This window comes from Diplotaxodon limnothrissa, linkage group LG13, assembly GCF_057381915.1.
Source record: "Diplotaxodon limnothrissa isolate DT_005_m linkage group LG13, D_limnothrissa_male_GT1.1, whole genome shotgun sequence".
NCBI classification, from domain to species: domain Eukaryota; kingdom Metazoa; phylum Chordata; class Actinopteri; order Cichliformes; family Cichlidae; genus Diplotaxodon; species Diplotaxodon limnothrissa.
Genome location: NC_140608.1, coordinates 11,270,704 through 11,289,590, shown reverse-complemented (window position 1 = coordinate 11,289,590; position 18,887 = coordinate 11,270,704). Strand labels below are relative to the sequence as shown.

General features: G+C 40.1%; 1 protein-coding gene across 1 annotated transcript; it reads left to right on the top strand.

Moving 5' to 3' along the window:
- The first annotated feature begins 10,381 nt into the window (after positions 1-10,381).
- On the top strand, positions 10,382-18,635 carry prokr1b (prokineticin receptor 1b). Its single transcript, XM_085369192.1, has 2 exons — positions 10,382-10,848; positions 17,930-18,635. Exons 1-2 carry the CDS (start codon positions 10,382-10,384, stop codon positions 18,633-18,635), a joined length of 1,173 nt encoding a protein of 390 aa, XP_085225318.1.
- Positions 18,636-18,887: the final 252 nt, after the last annotated feature.

Sequence of the window (18,887 nt, the reverse complement as noted above, 5' to 3'; positions counted from 1 at the left end):
GTCATGGAGTAAAAGTGGGTTTTCAGACAGGTTTTAAAAGTGTCCAATGTTGGTGAGGTCCTGATGTGAAGGGGAAGTTTGTTCCGCAATTTAGGAGCAGCAAAGGCCCGATCTCCTCTGTGCTTAAATCTGGACCTCGGGACAGGCAGGAGCAATTGATCCGCAGACCTCAGTGATCTTGCAGGAGTAATTGGCCTTTATTTGTATAACACTTTACTTAGTCCCTAAGGACCCCAAAGTGCTTTACACTACATTCAGTCATTCACCCATTCACGCACACATTCACACATTGGTGATGGCAAGCTACATTGGAGTGTACCAATTTAAAAGATCAGAAAGGTATGAGGGTGCTAACCCGTGCAACGCCTTAAAAATAAATAATAAAATCTTAAAATTAATTCTAAAACTAACTGGCAGCCAGTGTAATGATGCCAGTATGGGGGATATGTGGCCTCGCTTGCATGTGCCAGTTAGTAATCATGATGCAGATGGCTAATTGATGACAGACTAACTTCAGAGTGAAGACTATTACAGTAGTCGAGGCGAGATGAAATGAAGCCATGGATAGCTCTTTCAAAGTCTCTAAAATAGAGAAATGGCTTCACTTTAGCAAGTAGCCAAAGGTTAAGGAAACTGGTCTTGATTACAGCATTAATCTGTTTGTCAAACGTTAGATTAGAGTCAAAAATCACTCCTAGGTTCCTCGCAAAAGGTTGTTAATAATGGGTTTTTATTAATTTCCAATAGAAGCAATAAATACAAGAACCATGACATAACTGAAATAAGTCCTGACCTAACCACATACAACTTTTCTTTTAATGTTGTACTTGCACATTGTGTTATTTGTTTTAACTTCAAATCAAATTGCAGAGCTCAGTCAAGTGAAAAGCAAAGTAGAATCTCTGTGTTTTGCTGAAAAGATGGCTCTGAAGCAGAAACATGACAATTTGCTATTAATGAAATGAAAGCCCCTGTCCGCTTTAAAATTAGATTCTTTCTCATGCACTTATTGTGATATTTAGCAGAGCTTTTTATGTCCAACTTGTAAGTTGTAAGTTGTACTTCGCCAGTGAACCACAATTGTAAAATTACAGCAGTGCAAACTGTGCATTTCATTGTCACTGAAACGTGCATGTGTTAATTTGGTAATGTGGAAAATGTTGGTTGTTTTTATATTTGATTCTAATCTGCTGCTAAGTTTGTTTTAATTAAAGTGCCGCAATTGCAAACACACCCCAAGAATTCTTATTCGTTCAGTATAATTTCACTATGATTTGCTGACAAACTAAAGTGATTTCCATGTCTCTGTTAGGCTATGAGACGGTAACATTTAATGTTTAAATGCGTGCAGTTTAAACTTTCAGAGCTCTAATGTGCATCCATTGTGGCAGAAATAAACAGCAGCACTGAGAATACACTCAGCAATAAAATAACTCAAATTAAAATGTTTATTTTGCCTCTCTGTGCGCTAAATCCCCAAATTAATAATTTTTCGACAGTATTATTTCCTGTCTTATTTGCAACAGTGTTGCAAATGGTCTTTATAGACTTTTATCGCCATTTTACCATTGTGATGTGATAATGTCTCTAGTGGAGTAGGCGGCGCTCAAAAGCATCACATTGTGCACAAGATGAGTCATATGAGGCATGAATCCCCCCCTTCATCTGAATACACACACAGAGATACACACAGAAAGCCTGGCTTAACAGAGAACGCTGAAAACTATGATACCTGATATATAGAGTCTCTCCAGGAAAATTCTTCCAAGGTTTTAGTAATACAAATTAAAGTCTCTTTATTACTCTTTCCTGTATCTTCACTCTTCTATTCACACATATTGTCACACAGTATGTGTGACAATATATGTCACACAGAGAATTTAGATTTGGGTACATGGAAATTGCTTGTGGAGTCCCCTAAGGGTCAGTAGTGGGCCCCCAGTAGTGTGCCCCAGTCTATTTTATATATATGTATATATGTACATATATATATATATATATATATATATATATATATATATATATATATATATATATATATATATATATATATATATATATATATATATATATATATATATATATATATATATATATATAGTATACTTGTATACATATGATCCAAATAAATGATCAACCAATCAATCACTCAATCTCTTATAATAATTAATATTAATTACATAAATTATTATTATAAATTCTTTTTCACCAAAATGTTGAGGAAACGTTTAATTTCCCATACACGACATCCAGTAATAGTCCCAGGGGTAAAGGCTGCTCAAGCATATTTGAGTTTTTAAAGCATTATCAAAACCTCGTAAAGACTGTGCAAAATATTTGTTCTGGAGATGTAGATTACGAGGTAATTCAGTTTTGTCCCCAAATAATCTGGAAAATTAATAATTTAATTGAATTCGTTTTTGTGTCATATCTGCTCTTTTTAGAAATGAATGGCAGAGCTAAGAGCTTACTGAGCGGATAAATCAATATATTAACGTATGAATTCACAAGACTGATGATTTTGTGATGCAGTTCTCCCATTCCATATTTGCAGCAACAATGGTTGCCTTTTGTTATATTTTTTATATTCTTTATGTGTCTCTAACACCTGTGTCTCATATTGTCTCTGGCAGTAGCAGGTGGCACTCAATTGATCCATTTTGACCAAAAAACAAGTCAAATGAAGCAGAAAATTCATCATTTTTGCCTCAAGCAGAAAGTCTTGGCAGAAAGACAGTTGATAATCACTGTTGTGTTACCTATTATCACCAGTGGTTATTTTTTGGCTTCACCTTTGTTGTTGTTTCATTTCACCTTTACTTCATAGTACACCATTCTAGCATGCTGGCATCAGTATGTAAATTTCAGCCATGTGCTTAGGATCACCATCCTGCTGAAAGGTACAACTCTAGCTATAAAGACAGCGTTATTTTATTCTCAAACACAATGCAGAAAATTGTCCAGTCTCTTGTAATAACCTTAACAAACATATGCTTACAACAAGCATATGCCAAGCACTCTGGAAGCTTCCATGTAGCTGAGAGGTTTAGGCTGAGAGTAACCTCAACCAAAGACTAAAGTCTGAAAACTTCAGCCACCATATTTCACACTTGCTGTGAGTTCTCCTGGGAAGCAGTCTTTAGTCAACCATGTCTACTGCTATTATAAGCAAGCAATAAAAGGATTCAGATGTCCAGAATAAATGTTTCTTGAAGGCATAGTGTTTGCTTTTATGTTCACTCGAACACATTAGTTTTCCTCTGGCTTTCTTTCGGAAAGCAGAAGCTTTGCCGGGCACATTTCTCTTGGAAGTTAAATTTGTGCAATTTGTGCTGCAAGAAATACTTGCAGTGTTCTTAGAGATTTATTGTTTGCATCAAATGATTGACAATAGGGTGACTTATTTCAATATTTTCCACTCCCTTTGACTCCAGGGGTTTTATTTCACTGATTACAAATTGACATGATAAACATGACTACAGTATGTTGGTTTTATGTATGATCTGTTTTAGTATTCCATCTTTATCTGTAGGCAGCGTTTCAAAGAAATGTTTTTTTTTAAAGCAATTTCCTTTTTATTTATTTTTTTTACATTACATCACTACATAAGATAAGATAAGATAAGATAGATAACATAGATAAGATAACCTTTATTAGTCCCACACTTGGGAAATTTGTTTTGTCACAGCAGGAAGTGGACAGTGCAAAAGTTATATAGCAAAAATTAGAATATAATAAGAATAAATACAGTACACAACTGTACAGAATAGAATAAAATAAAATACTATATACAGTAGAATAAAATAGAATAAAATATACAATAGGATAAAAATAGAATACAAATTCTATATACAACTGAGTAAAAATACAACTTTGTCAGAAAAGAATATTGCACTTAGTTTTATTGCACATGTGTGGGTTTGTGTGTGTTTGATCAGTTGAAGTTTTTGTTGTAGAGTCTGACAGCAGTAGGGAGGAAAGACCTGCGAAATCTCTCCGTCCTACACCGTGGGTGCCGCAGCCTGCCACTAAAGAAGCTGCTCAGTGCTGTCAGAGTCTGCTGCATGGGGTGGGAGATGTTGTCCAACAGGGATGACAACTTAGCCACCATTCTCCTGTCACTCATCACCTCCACTGGGTCCAGAGGGCATCCTAGAACAGAGCTGGCCCTGCGGATCAGCCTGTTCAGTCTCTTCCTGTTCCCAGCAGAGATGCTGCCACCCCAGCAGACCACACCATAAAAGATGGCTGAGGCCACAACAGAGTCATAGAAGGTCTTCAGGAGTGGGCCCTCCACTCCAAAAGATCTGAGTCTCCGCAGCAGGTACAGCCTGCTCTGCCCTTTCCTGTAGAGGGCGTCTGAATTATGAGACCAGTCCAGTTTGTTGTTCAGATGAACACCAAGGTACCTGTAGCTGTCCACAGCCTCAGTGTCCATACCTTGGATGTTCAGTGGTTGCAGTGGAGGATGTTTGTGCCTGCAAAAGTCTACCACCAGCTCCTTGGTTTTACTGGTGTTAATCTGGAGGTAGTTCAGCTGGCACCAGTCCACAAAGTCTTGTGTCAGTTCTCTGTACTCCTTGTCGTCCCCATCAGTGAATAGGCCGACTATTGCAGAGTCATCAGAGAACTTCTGCAGGAAGCACTGGGTGGAGTTGTGGGAGAAGTCTGCAGTGTAGATGGTGAAAAGGAATGGAGCCAGAACCGTTCCCTGTGGGGCCCCCGTACTGCAGACGACCCTGTCCGACACACAGCCCTGAGTTCTCACATACTGTGGTCGGTCAGTGAGGTAGTCCAAAATCCAGGTAGTGAGGTGATGGTCCACTCCAGAGTTCTCCAGCTTGTCCTTCAGGACTGTGGGAAGAATAGTGTTGAAGGCACTGGTGAAATCAAAGAACACGATTCTCATAGTGCTCCCAGTGGTCTCCAGGTGAGCGAGGGAATGACGCACGAGGTGAATGACGGCATCATCCGCACCAATGCCAGGCTGGTAGGCAAACTGAAGTGGGTCCAATGATGAGCTCACCAGGTGCCGAAGCTGAGCCAGGACCAGCTGCTCCAGGGTCTTCATCAGGGTCTTCATACATAATGTAGAAAAGACCATTGCATATGTCAACATATAAATATATATATATATATATATATATATTTTTTCTCTTTCAAACAAAAGTCACTGAGATTAGATTGTGAAATTGTCTTTTCCACATACTGAACTGTAGCACTACAACAAATGTTCACTGACATTAACCCTTTAGAGCCGGTCGGAGCGGGCATGCTCTGTTTTGCGTAACTATTTTTAAATCCCGGTAGCTCTGCAACCACGTCAGCTAGCGCAGTCATTTTTTTTGCATATGAAACCGGAGGAGTTGTACTTACATCTTATGCCATCAGCTTGTCCTAGGTCACATTCCTTCCACATATAGCTTTGCAAAAACTGCATAAAAAGCACTTGCAGCAACAAAAACATAATATTCCAGAAACACGCTTTGCCAATCCGATCAGCTGTTCATAACACTTCCTACATTGGAATAGACGTCAGCGTGGCCTTTTGCATGTCCGCCATTACCTGCCTGAAACCGGAAGTGACGTCATTTTCGCGGAAATGTAGTTTTTTTTTACCATCAGGGCCTCAGGGCCTATACTGGTGTTTTTAAAAGTTATGTTTGACTTTATGACTTTCTGTGTCTTTTCTGGGATGCTTAAAACTCAAATTGCACTGCTGGAAATAGTTTATTTTGATGCATATGCTGCTTTTTTGTAAATTTGCACTATAATATTTATTTTCGTTTTTCCTGCAGTATATAAAAATTGGTGTATTTCAAAAATAAAACTATGAAGACACTCAAAATAAATTTCCTGTGGTAGGAAACTATTTTGTGCAACTTTTTTGTATTTACAGTTTTGAGGGATAAGCCTCTTAAAATTCTCTAACTAGAAATATATGTTAAAAAAGCAAAAACGATTTTCAATTTTTTTGTAGTTTATTGCACTTTTTTGCAATTTATGTAATTACTATGCACTTAATGAATACATATTATTAAAATCTGGGCTATAATTGTTGTATTGATGTATAGCAACTTGAAATGCTCCCAAAAATGGCACTACACCATGTAAAAATATAATATAAGCTCTGGCGGACTTGGTTCTATGGTAGGTCTTAAAGGGTTAAAGGGCACCCTAACATGTTGCCTGTTAAACAAAGCTCATTTAGACCTCATTTAGAAAGTTTGTTTCTTTCCTACAATCAGCATTGTAAGAGGGACTCCTACTAGCAGATCAATACAATCTGTTTCCTGCATAAGCAAAGAAAGACAACTGGACATCTAATAACTTGTTTACACACAACTTCACACATAGAGATAATGAATGACTGAGAAGGAAACAGAAAACTACCTATGCCAGGCTAACGAAGGGACTTGTAAATGTGTTCCGTTGTCCTTGACAGAACCAACATTTTTAACAAACAGCTTCTGTTCCAATTCAAAACTCCTGAAATATATTTATATGGATTCTGATTCATTTGCTGTTTATTCCCTGAAAACACTGTAACCAATAAAGATTATTTCCAATCCGTCCACCTACATGCAGAAACCACAGATTAAAGGTCTTGTGCATATTATTCATGGCTGAGGAGAGAAAAGCAGGTTCTCCTTGTTCTCTTTTCTATCTATTTTCTCTGGTTACGAGAAGCAATAAATCTGGGGCCTGGGTGAGATTATAGAGCTGCCCTTAGCTGGAAATGAAAGCTTGGTGTTTATCCTGCTGGTCAAGCCTCCTGGGTTACACAGCAAGGCAGAGCAAGTGGCTAATATTTAGAGGGTAATAAAAACTAATAGGAACATGCAAAGACAGTTCTTTCATCTCAGGTGAACAGGAGTGTAGATGTAGTGTTGTTCAAAAAAAGAAAAGTCTATAACAGGAGTAGGTGTCTGCTGTTTCACTTGTGTCTTTGTTATCCATTCTTAGGTTTAAAATGCACTTGTAGTTGCCAACTGGCTACGCTCAGTGGGAGAGGATACCAAAAGGCATTTTGAGGCTACGGAAATATGATTGTCAGAGGTATTGTAAGCAACAGCAGCCTTGAGCCTTAAAAGTCAACAGTGCTGCTGTCTGCGTGTATTCATCTGAGTTCAGGATGGCTGATCACAGACAAACAGTGCTCAAAGTATTGTTTGTCTGTTTGTGTGTTTGTGTTTGTGTCTGGTTTCCCAAACTGTACCAAGTTGTTATTGTCAATAGTAAACATGTGATTGAATGCAAAACATGAATTGTGTTTGTAGGTGTGTGTGCGTGCGTGTGTGTGTGTGTACAACTGCACAGAAGAAGGCAGAGTTGCATCAGTCAAATAGCGGAATAGTGTGTTCAGTGAACGTTTTCAGGTATTGACATTCTACAAAGCAGATCATACATAGAATTAATCAGAAACGTCATACAGTCTAATCAGACTGTTTATATAAGGTTCGAATCATATTTATAGCTTCTCTCGACCCCTCAAAAAATTTGACAACACTACAAGTGAAACACGGTCTTTAACACAAGCAGCAAAGCAATAACACAAAACCAAAACGTGCTGCTATTACAGATACCCTGACTCATTTGCATACTTGTTAATGAATAGACCAATCAGAATATTTCAAAAGTGCTTTCAGTGAATTTTTCTAGGTTCTGCTATATCACAAAGACAATACCATGCATCAGAATAATGGTGGGATTTGTGAACATTTAATGAGCAATGCTAACTGCCAGAACACTAGAGTTGTCTAATTCTTGGAGTTAAGAGATAAGCAACATTAATTTTTCTTCCATTCTGTATGGAAGTTTTTTGGTCCTGCACTGAATACCTACAGAGCCTTCACCATAATGGGAAGCATCATAGAGTTTATTTGTGCTTGTGTATGATTTGTGCATTGTGCTGCCATCACAAGTAAATCTGAACTAATCATTATAGACTATGAGCTATTTAATCTTGAACAATTTACTTTTACTGAAATGCAGAAAAGAAAAATTTATACTGGACCAGCTGTGTGGATGAAAGAACTATGGAAATGAGAACACAGCATAGCTCTACACTGGAAGAATACTAGGTATTGCATAAGCATTCTGAGAAAGACAGACAATGGCAGCTTATTACATTTTATGGAGCAACTTAGTATTAACCAATATATTGTGATATACTACTATAAGGTTAGAAGTGAAGCAGCTATTTTAAATCAAGCTTTAAATTTACACTGTTGCAAGTAAGACCCAGCGAGTGGTGCACAGCATAAATTTGCAATATGTTGTTGAAAAACTGACAAAAAAAAAGGCTGTAGGCTAGTCTTTAGCTAAACTTTAGGTTAGCTGAATTTAAATCCTTTCTGCAAAGCAAAGCATTATTGTTTTATTTTCTGGAATCCCTTCTTTTCTCTGTTCTTCCTCTATATTACAATACATGCAAATTAAAATGCAGCTTGCAACAATGTCATAAATTGGTGATGTGATTTGAAGATAAGTAGACATGATGTCACCACACCCGAGACTTGGGAAAGAACATGTTCATAACCAAATAAATAAATATATAAATTTGCTGTGGGTTAGAAGTGTCAAAGGTGGTGGGCTTTGCTTTCAAAAGGTCAGCATAGGGTCAAAGCCAAACTCTGAGCAGAAAACCACATAGCTACTCTCTTTATCTAATATAATGGCTCTGTTCTGTGTGGTGTCACTGACTTGCGTGCCTAAAACCCTGCCAGCCAGAAAAGAAAAAGAAAAGGAAGAAGAATAAACTGTTGCATAAAACCAATCTTGCACCAAATTAACTAATTAACTGGTATCCACCCTAGAGCAGCAGCACCAGAAAAGGAAAGTCATACTGGATGTGTATGTAGCAACTGTTTGCAGACAAGTTCACTACAATTATTTTTCCAACTTACTAAATATGCATGAGCTAACCCTTCCTCCCACGGGAGGAAAATCACGCATTTTGAGTGAGATTGAGTGAGATTCAGTCGGGAGTTAATCATCTGTATAAACCACAGTGTGGCGCGATGAACAACACAACACACAAAAGGTGAAGGGACTCTCTGTTCTGTATGGTGTGATGCCTAAAGCCTCACCGTATCTATTTTCTTTTTTAACCATTTAGTCTTATATTAAATGTTAGCTTAGCTAAACATCCTATCTATGCCAAGCTGCGCATTTTTGGACGTCTATTAAACTGGTAAACTTTCAGGTATAATTCACACATACATACACTGACACCCACCCCCTTTTTTCACTCCACCCGAAAGACGAGTGTGGTTTCCTCACTGCGCCTCCTCGTCAGATTTATCACTTGGAGCTGAGGAGAACCAGACGCAACTTTTCCTTGTGAAGAAGTGCCGAAGGACAGAGAAGCAGTCGTCACATCAGCACGCACAGTTTAATCAGTGAGCAGCAAAGCTGAGACCTTGCGTCTCCACCGGCTGGATTGTCCGTTAACAACCACTTTCAGCTTGCGCTCACACCTCACTAAGAGCGGGTAATTAAACTTTGTTTATTTATTCTTTTATCCTAAACTTTAAAAACACGGAACATTTATCAATGTTTGCTGGTAAGTGCCTGAAATATTATTTCAATTTCACGCTGAATTTCATCTATATATTTCTGCTTTTTTCGGGGGGTCTCTTTTTTTTTCCAATGACAGCAATAAGTAACGCTCCTATGAATTGATTTCCATGGTTCTTATTAGAAAAAAATTTTCATTCTACTTTTTTGTATCATTCTCCCTGCTTTCTCTCACATTATATTGTGCGCTGTTTTGGGTCAGTCGGGTTAATTGCATTGCACTAGCTTATCACTACAAATCCGTTTTTATCCTGTTAAAATGTGCCCTTTTTCCTGCGATGGGTTGCCATATTTAGTGTTTCTTACCTCATGTGCAGGGGCATTAAAGTGATAAATTTTGCAAGAAATAAAGGGCACTGTCATCAGGATCAGCCTTGTCTGTTATGTTGGTTTGCAGTAAAGTGACAAGGTCCTAATAAATTACATAAAATCACCGACTAGATGTCTTTACCCACACACATATTCATCAGGAAAAAATCAAAGACATGTCACACTTGCCAACACGATTAAGCTGAAACATTGCGATCATGTAATTTGTTGTGATCATATCTTGTTGCCATGAATGTGACCCTGCATGAGTAATGCTGAGTTGGGAAATGTCTTTTCCAGGTGAAGATGTCCTTTTGTTTCCAAAGAAGACGCAGCATGCTGAAATACTTTATCTTCACGCAAACATCTTAGCTCTGGAATGCATTATGTACCACAAAGTATGAACATTTAATACCTAATTTATTGGATCAAGTTGTTCTCAATTTAAAAACCAAACAAACCCAAAGAAAGAAGGATTTTCTGCTAAGATATGGGGGAGTCAAATATCAGCCTCGTGGTAGGACCTTCTAGAGAGATGCAGGAAAATGTCAGAGAAGGCAAGCTGGATCATTACATGGACAACTATGACATGGACTATGGCATCCCTCCAGATGAGATCCCCGATACCACACAGGGTCAAGCCTTCTTTGTTGCCACCATTGTTATCGGTGTGGTCCTTGTCTGCATCATGCTTGTTTGTGGATTGGGAAACTTCATATTCATTGCCACACTGACAAGATACAAAAAACTCAGAAATCTAACCAACCTGCTCATTGCTAATTTGGCCATCTCCGACTTCATTGTGGCAGTCGTTTGTTGCCCATTCTTGGTGGACTACTACGTGGTTAAGCAGCTTTCCTGGGATCATGGATTGGTGCTCTGTGCCTCTGTGAACTATCTCCGTACTGTGTCACTCTACGTGTCGACAAACGCATTGCTTGCCATTGCAGTTGACAGGTGAGTTTCTCAATCTTTTCATTTGTCTGTATGTCTGTGAGTGAGTCTGCATGGGTGTGCAATTAGATTCAGTTCTTTTTATTTGAAAAAAATATTTCATTTTTGTGTATAAAGTGTATAGAGATTATATAACTTGAAAAACTTTGAAAACTGTACACTGCTTTATTCAGCTGTAATGGGATATATGAAAACTCTGTGCAATTCTTTGTCTTTGTCTTTTGAACTTGAGGTCTTTACTTCACTTGAAAACAACATAGTATGTTTCTCTGAGTGATAGAGCCAAGAGGTTATGATGAGTGTTTGAATGCAGAGGTATCAACCCAAAAGAAAAATACAGATATGCTTAATAACAAAAAATGAGAGTCTTTATTGGGCTGTTTAAAGAAGTCTGCAAGCATAATCCAACAGGGAAAAAGCATAAATACAAAAACAAGGATCAGTAAGTTGCCTGAATCACACCAGTTGGTCCCTATTTGGAAGAGTAGCAGGTTTACTTTGAGCTCCTTGCAAATGACCAAGCTTCTCACCCTATATCTAAGGTAGAGTCAGCCACCCTTCACAGGAAGCATTTTTTTAGTTTTGCAACTGTGATCTTTTTCTTCCATTCACTAACCACAGCAAGTGACTATGGGTGATGGTGGAAATGTGGATGGACAGTTAATATACAGCTTTGCTTTCATGTTCTCTTCATTATCACAGACAGGTACAGCATCTACATTACTTCAGATGCTGCACCAATACATGTCTCATTCCCCTGCTCTCTCCTTTCTTCATTCTTGAACAAGGCCTCACGATACTTGAACTTCACTTTGGGCAGCAACTCATTCCCAACATGGAGTGGGCATGCAGCCTTTTTCTGCCAGAAAACCATGTCCTCAGATTTGGAGGTATTAGCTAGTTTAGTTTCACTTCTCAACCACCTCAATGTAAGCTGCAGGCCATCATTTGATGAAGCCAACAGAAAGACATAATTTGCAAAAGGCAGATATGAGATTCTAAGACTACCAAATCTGGCCATGTGAATCAGGTAGTCAAAGGCAGAGGCTTGGTCTCATCCCCAGTTGTTGAAACAGGTTCTTGGGATATGGAATGTTATTGCTGTGGTGGGGAAGTAACCTGAGCTAGTGATTGAGGTGTTACCACCGATATATTGCCATGCTTGCCTCAATGAGCAGCTTGGGTTCTGGAGCTAGTCTCCTGCAGAGAAGCTGAACTCTGGAGCTGTCCAGAGTGGGGAGGGCAATGAGCCAAGCCAGTATACTTATATCCCACCCTGCTCAGTGCAGTATTCCTCAGAGTTGCTTTCTTCTGCCTTTGGACAGGGGAACAGATCCCAGCTTTTGTTTGTGCTCACAAATCAAATGGCAGTTCAGAGACCTTGGCCATCTTGGAGCTCATAGGTGGGAGATCTTTATCTCATCTGTTGCAGAGGTGGGAAATCTTCACCTCTGGCAGAACTTGGGCAGCATTCTGATGTAGGCTAGGGACACTGTCTCAATGAATCATGTTCTGCTCCTCCACTGCAAGGAATTGTGGCTGTTGCTTCCTAGTGGCAATTCTCAAACCAAATTATGTGTCACGGTGAGTGAGAAGAGCCGTGTGGAAGAAATGAAGGAGGATCCAAGCGCAGGCAGTCGTGAAGGTGTGAAGGTGGTTTATTGAATAAATGGCAAAGGAAAAATGGCAAATGAAGACAAACTAAACTATACTGGAAAACAACTGAACTACAGCGCAGAAACCAGAACACGAACAAGAAGGAGGGCGAGCAGAGGCAGACAATGGTAGACAGCAGGGAACACATGGATGAAACATGGTGAATACACAGACGGACCAGCACCTACAATGACAGAGGACACGACTTAAATACACACAGAAAAACACAGGGGAATTACACACAGGTGGTGGACACAGCTGGGAATAATCAACAAGACAAGACAGAGGTAAAACTGGACACACTCACATGAGACGCAGACCTTCACAATAAAACAGGAAACGAGAACACTACACCAAGACGCAGACCTGACACTGAGAGACAGACAGACAGAGAATGACACATGGAACCTGAACTAAACTAAACGTGAGATACAACCGAGAACAAATCCTTAACATGAATAAACAGAAACATAGAATTCTAATAATAATCATCATTATAATGATAATACTCATAGCGCCCAAAACCACAACAATCATCCAAAAATAAACTAACAATCAAAACTCAAAATACTGGGTCGAAACTGACCCAGAACTGTGACATTATGGAAGGAACTGTCAAGTTGAAGTAATGATCCTATTAAGTTTGGTTCGCTTGTTTAGCCCTTAAGGCAAAAGGAACACACATCTGGCATTTGCTGAAGAACTGTGGGAGGTGTTTGGAGAGGTCATGGTTTGGTCAGGCCTTTGGTTGGCTTCAAAATGATTCTGTCAAACCATCAGACAAGTCAAAACCCATTTTCCTTTAGGATCTGGACATTGCGGGGGTACCCTGGTTGCCTCTGCAACATCAGGTAGATGGTGGGTTTCCACTTCAGGGGAATCACGTGCTTCAGACTTCCTGAGAAACACTTTGACCTCCTACAGGAGAGCAAAGTCCAACTGCTGGATTTAAGAGGAACAATGTTGTTCCCTCCCTAGCCATTAAACAGTAGACCACCCATTTTTGAAGGAACACAGAAGTTTGCTTAGCCAGTCTATATGTGTTTTTTAGATCTGAAGAAGGCGTTCAGTGAGTATGTGTGTCATGTGGGTTGTGCTTTGACGGTATCAGGCACGTTGTTGCATGCTATTTGGTTCTTGACCAAACTGACAATTTGGTTAACATTATCAGATTGTCAGACCACCAAAATAAATGTCACAAAAAGCATATTGATAATTTTTCCCTGCGCACCAGGCATAGCGGAATTGACTCAGTATGTGCCCAGTATGCCTTTTTTGCTCTCTTCTGACCACTACTCATGCTAGGGTCATCTAGGTCGGAATTCTCTCCAGGACACAGGTCAGATTGACTACTTCTTCTTTTCAAATATTTATCCATTGCTATTGCTGCTTGTCTCACTCAAAGCATGGCTATTATTTAATTTCTTCTTCCTCTTCTTCTGTTTTACTGGCAGTTTGCAAACCATTTAATTAGAGCAGGTAGTTGTACTGCCCTCTAGTGGAAGAGAATGTAATTGTTCTGCCCGTTACTCAGGCCGGATGCAGCAGGTGTAACCAGATAATCTTCCACGGCACACCTATGTGCAGAGGTTGGGAAACACTGCTCTATATAGTATAGTCTTGTACCTTTGTGCAAAAGTTAACCATGGCTCAGATTTATTTTCAAGTGTTAGTACACCAGACGGTGTGTCTCCTGCCACCCTCAGACACTGTGCAAACGAGCTGGCCCCAGTGTTTTCTGGCATCTTCAACTCCTCACTGCAGGCATGTCATGTGCCTGCCTGCTTCAAGTCCTCTACCATAATCCCTGTCCCCAAGAAACCTAGGATCACTGGACTAAATGACTACAGACCCGTGGCTCTGACATCTGTGGTCATGAAGTCATTTGAGCGCCTAGTTCTCTCCCATCTCAAGACCCTCACGGCCCCCCTCCTGGACCCCCTGCAGTTTGCATACAGAGCCAACAGGTCTGTAGACGACGCCATCAACATGGCCCTACACTTCATCCTGCAGCATCTGGACTCCCCAGGAACCTACGCCAGGATCCTGTTTGTGGACTTCAGCTCTGCCTTCAACACCATCCTTCCAGACCATCTCCGAGACAAGCTTTCCCAGATGAATGTGCCTGATCCCATCTGCCGGTGGATCACTGACTTCCTGACGGACAGGAAGCAGCACGTGAGGCTGGGAAAGAATGTCTCGGACTCCCGGACCATCAGCACCGGCTCCCCTCAGGGCTGTGTTCTTTCTCCTCTGCTCTTCTCCCTGTACACCAACTGCTGCACCTCCACCCACCAGTCTGTCAAGCTAATCAAGTTCGCAGATGACACCACCGTCATTGGGCTCATCTCTGACGGGGATGAGTCTGCCTACAGGAGAGAGGTTGAACGTCTGGTGTCTTGGTGCAGCCACAACAACCTGGTGCTGAATGCCCAGAAGACAGTGGAGATTATTGTGGACTTCAGGAAGCACACAGCCCCACTCCCCCCCATCATCCTGACTGACACCCCCATCACCTCTGTGGACTCATTCCGCTTCCTGGGTACCACCATCACCCAGGACCTGAAGTGGGAGCCCACCATCACCTCCGTCATCAAGAAAGCCCAGCAGAGGATGTACTTCCTGAGGCAGCTGAAGAAATTCAACCTGCCAACACGGACGATGATGCAATTCTACACTGCAATCATCGAGTCCATCCTCACCTCCTCCATCACCGTGTGGTACGCTGGAGCCACTATCAGGGACAAACAGAGACTGCAGCGTGTTGTGCGCTCTGCTGAGAAGGTGATTGGCTGCAGACTCCCATCTCTGCAGGACCTGTACACCTCCAGGACACTGCGGCGTGCAGCCCGGATCTCAGCTGACCCTTCTCACCCTGGACACAGTCTGTTTGACCTGCTCCCCTCAGGCAGGAGGCTCCGGTCCATTCGCACCAGAACCTCTCGCCACAAGAACAGTTTCTTCCCCTCTGCTGTTGGACACATGAACAATAACCACATGATTGTCCCCGCCACTAACATATGACCCTACGCTGTGTAACTGCATCATTTCATGTTTGGCACTGATCACCACCTGCACTCATGTATATATCTTTCTACGTAGCACTCATAATTCTTATTCTCATGTATATATCTCATGTATATCTCATGCACATATCTTTCTTTCTACATAGCACTTTAATTCTTATTGTCTGCACTGAAGCACCGCAGCAATTTCCTAATGTTGTAAACCTCAACATCTGGCAATAAACCCATTCTGATTTCTGATTTCTGATTTCATTGTCAATAAGGAAAAAATATTTGTTCACTCTATCACTAGTGCTTTAAAGAGCACATTAGTAACATTGGTTAATTCATTTTTGACTGCTCATTATCTGAAGAAGCTCAGTATAAACAGATCCACTTAATATTCTGTTTAGCATGCAGCAGGTAGATATTCTGCTATGATGAATCTTTTTCATGTCCATCTCCATCTGTCCTACTGATATTATCTATTCAGTTTTCTGGCACATCATATGCATGCTATACTACAGCATACAAATGAAATGAGCAGGAAATACTTACATATCAAACATTCAACATTGGCTCAGCAGAAAGGTCATCCTACTAAAAAATGCATTTCAAAACATGAACATTTTTGACTAGTAGTCAAGTAGATCAGTCTCTCACTAGCAGTACTTTATCTTAAAGTAGATATCAATAGTATTTTCAGATAGCAATATATCTTCCTTGCATCATCAACAGATGCCGTAAGTGACTAACTGGTGAACATAATAAAATATTTGGCAATGAAGGCACGAGATATGTTACATAGCAGCTGGAAAATTTTTAAGTAAAAAACAGGAGCCGTGCTTAAAGAAACTCAATATTCATCTTACTGGTATGATGATAAACTTGTTTCTAAATAATTGATAATTCTCATCCCTATAACATCTGAAAAATGATGTATATTAACTTCAGAGATATTTGTAACTCTCCACGGTCCCAAAAGGGCCATCTTTAAGTTAAATATAAGGTATTTGGTAAATGTTAGGTAAAGACCGTCTTCAAATGTAAAAAAGAATAACATGAAACATGGCAAGTGAGCATATCAGCAATATTATATTTGGTGAGTAAATAGGAAAGGACAAAAAAACCTCTCTGGAGGATGCAAAGTGTAGCCATTTCTGTCCCCTTCAGACTTATATGCTTGAGGGGCTTTTAAGAATACGCTATTAGGCCACAGGTGCAATCATTGTGAGTGCTCAATTAAACAGAAGCTGTTTAAAAGCCTTTTTTTATAGCAGATAATGAATTTGACGTGTGGGAAAGCACAGGTGTAAGAAATAAAAAATAATGACGAATGAATTTCATTTAGCTGCTTTTATTTCAGGGTTGCATTGTGGTGACTGTAGCTCATGACGTAGAGCAGGGCACCTACTAATCAGAAGGTTGTTGGTTTGATAACTGGCAGCTTAAGTCTGTTTGCCAAAGTATCACTGAGCAACATACTGAACCCCAAGTTGCTTTCCGATGTGTTCGTCAGAGTATGAATGTGTGTGGCTGTTAGATAGAAAGCATTTAGGTGTCCTGAATGGGTGAATGAGGCATGTTGTATGAAGTGGTCAAACAGGAAAGTGCCGTATAGGGACCGTTCCATTTGTGGTCCCTCAGTAGGTCAGAACACAACAGAACCATACTAAATGTCTCTTATTTTGTCGTATCAGAACAGCTGCAGTGAAAAGGTTTTTTTTTTTTTCCATTTTCAGGTTAAAAAGGCCCTTGGAAATAACACAAACAGACACACACAAAATTTACCCATCCTTAAAACTATTGCAATATGATTACATACTTTAATTGGTGGTTGGCCTAAGGGAAGCTGGTGGCTCTGTTAAAGCCGTGGGGCCATATTGCCATCATGGTTTTTATCTACTTTTCCACTATGAGGGAAGGATCGCCGTTAATCAATACAAAGTTTCCCTGAAATCACCTTTAATGTATGATGCAACATTTCTGTGATGTAATAGTGGTCACCATACTGATAATGCTCTCGTTCACATCGGGGACAAGGGGTAGCATAATTTTTGGGTCTTCATCATCTGTTTGATGTAAAACCAGGGCTGTCATACATCAATATATAAGCATTTTTTATTTAAATGTGTAAATATTAAACTTTTAGCTGTGCCTAGAGGAATAATTATAATATAAATTATTTTTAAAAAGTAATTATTTGTAGCAATAAACATTTTACTGCCTCTGTCTTCCTTTACATATGGATATACATATTTCTTTTATCTGTGTTTCCATACTAAAATGACTTCTGCCAATATAATTTTATATTTTCATACAATTTTAGATATAATTCTTTGTAACTATGACACTTCCATAACACTCAGATTGCTAAATATGCTGTTTAATATTGCATAACAGTTGTCTTGTTTTTCTTCCAGGTATATGGCCATAGTCCATCCTCTGAGGCCTCGTATGAAGTACCAAACTGCCTACTGTCTGATAACAGGAGTCTGGATTGTTCCCATTCTGATATCAATTCCCTCTGCCTATTTTGCCTCTGAGACCATGTACCCTCATGGAGGCGCCACCTCAAACACTCACAAAGTCTTTTGTGCCCAAATATGGCCTGTGGACCAGCAAGTGTACTACCAGTCATATTTCCTGTTTGTCTTTGCTGTGGAATTTGTTGGCCCTGTGATTGCCATGGCAATGTGTTATGCCCGAATTTCCCGCGAGCTGTGGTTCAAAAATGTCCCAGGTTTTCAGACAGAGCAAATACGGAAGAGGCTGCGCTGTCGCCGTAAGACAGTGATGGTCCTGATCGGAATCTTGACCGCATACATCCTGTGCTGGGCACCGTATTTTGGATTCACCATTCTGAGAGACTTCCACCCGACACTTATCTCCCGCCAGAAGAACTCACTGGTGGCTTTTTACATTATTGAGTGTATTGCCATGAGCAATAGCATGATAAATACCTTCTGTTTTGTTAGTGTCAAGAACAACACAGTTAAGTACCTGAAGAAGATTGTACTGTTGCGCTGGAAGTCAACTTATACCCCTAGTAAGACTGTCGAGGAGATGGATGTGAGAACTTCCTCCTTGCCAGTAACAGAGGAAATTGAATGCATTCACCTAAGGTGAAGAGAAAAATTGTCAAACTAAATATTACTGACATTTGGGTCTCTGTAGTAGACTGCTGAGATTTGGACATCAAATCTTGTGCTCAGATTATGGAAACTGTCCAAGCTTCACGAACCGCACGGAACCACTGAACTGACTACTGGGCCATTAGGCAGTTCCATATATATTCCAAATACCTACAGTATTTCTGCATTATGAGAATGTGATCGTTGTGCTGTTCATACTGTGGGTATTAACTGTGCATTGTAGATT

What these genes read in the sequence shown, in the direction of transcription:
- prokr1b (XM_085369192.1), top strand. Translation starts at nt 10,382, where the DNA reads ATGGGGGAGTCAAATATCAGCCTCGTGGTAGGACCTTCTAGAGAGATG. An exon ending in CTTGCCATTGCAGTTGACAG is followed by an intron (nt 10,849 to 17,929) that starts GTGAGTTTCTCA and finishes TTTTTCTTCCAG; the next exon opens with GTATATGGCCATAGTCCATC.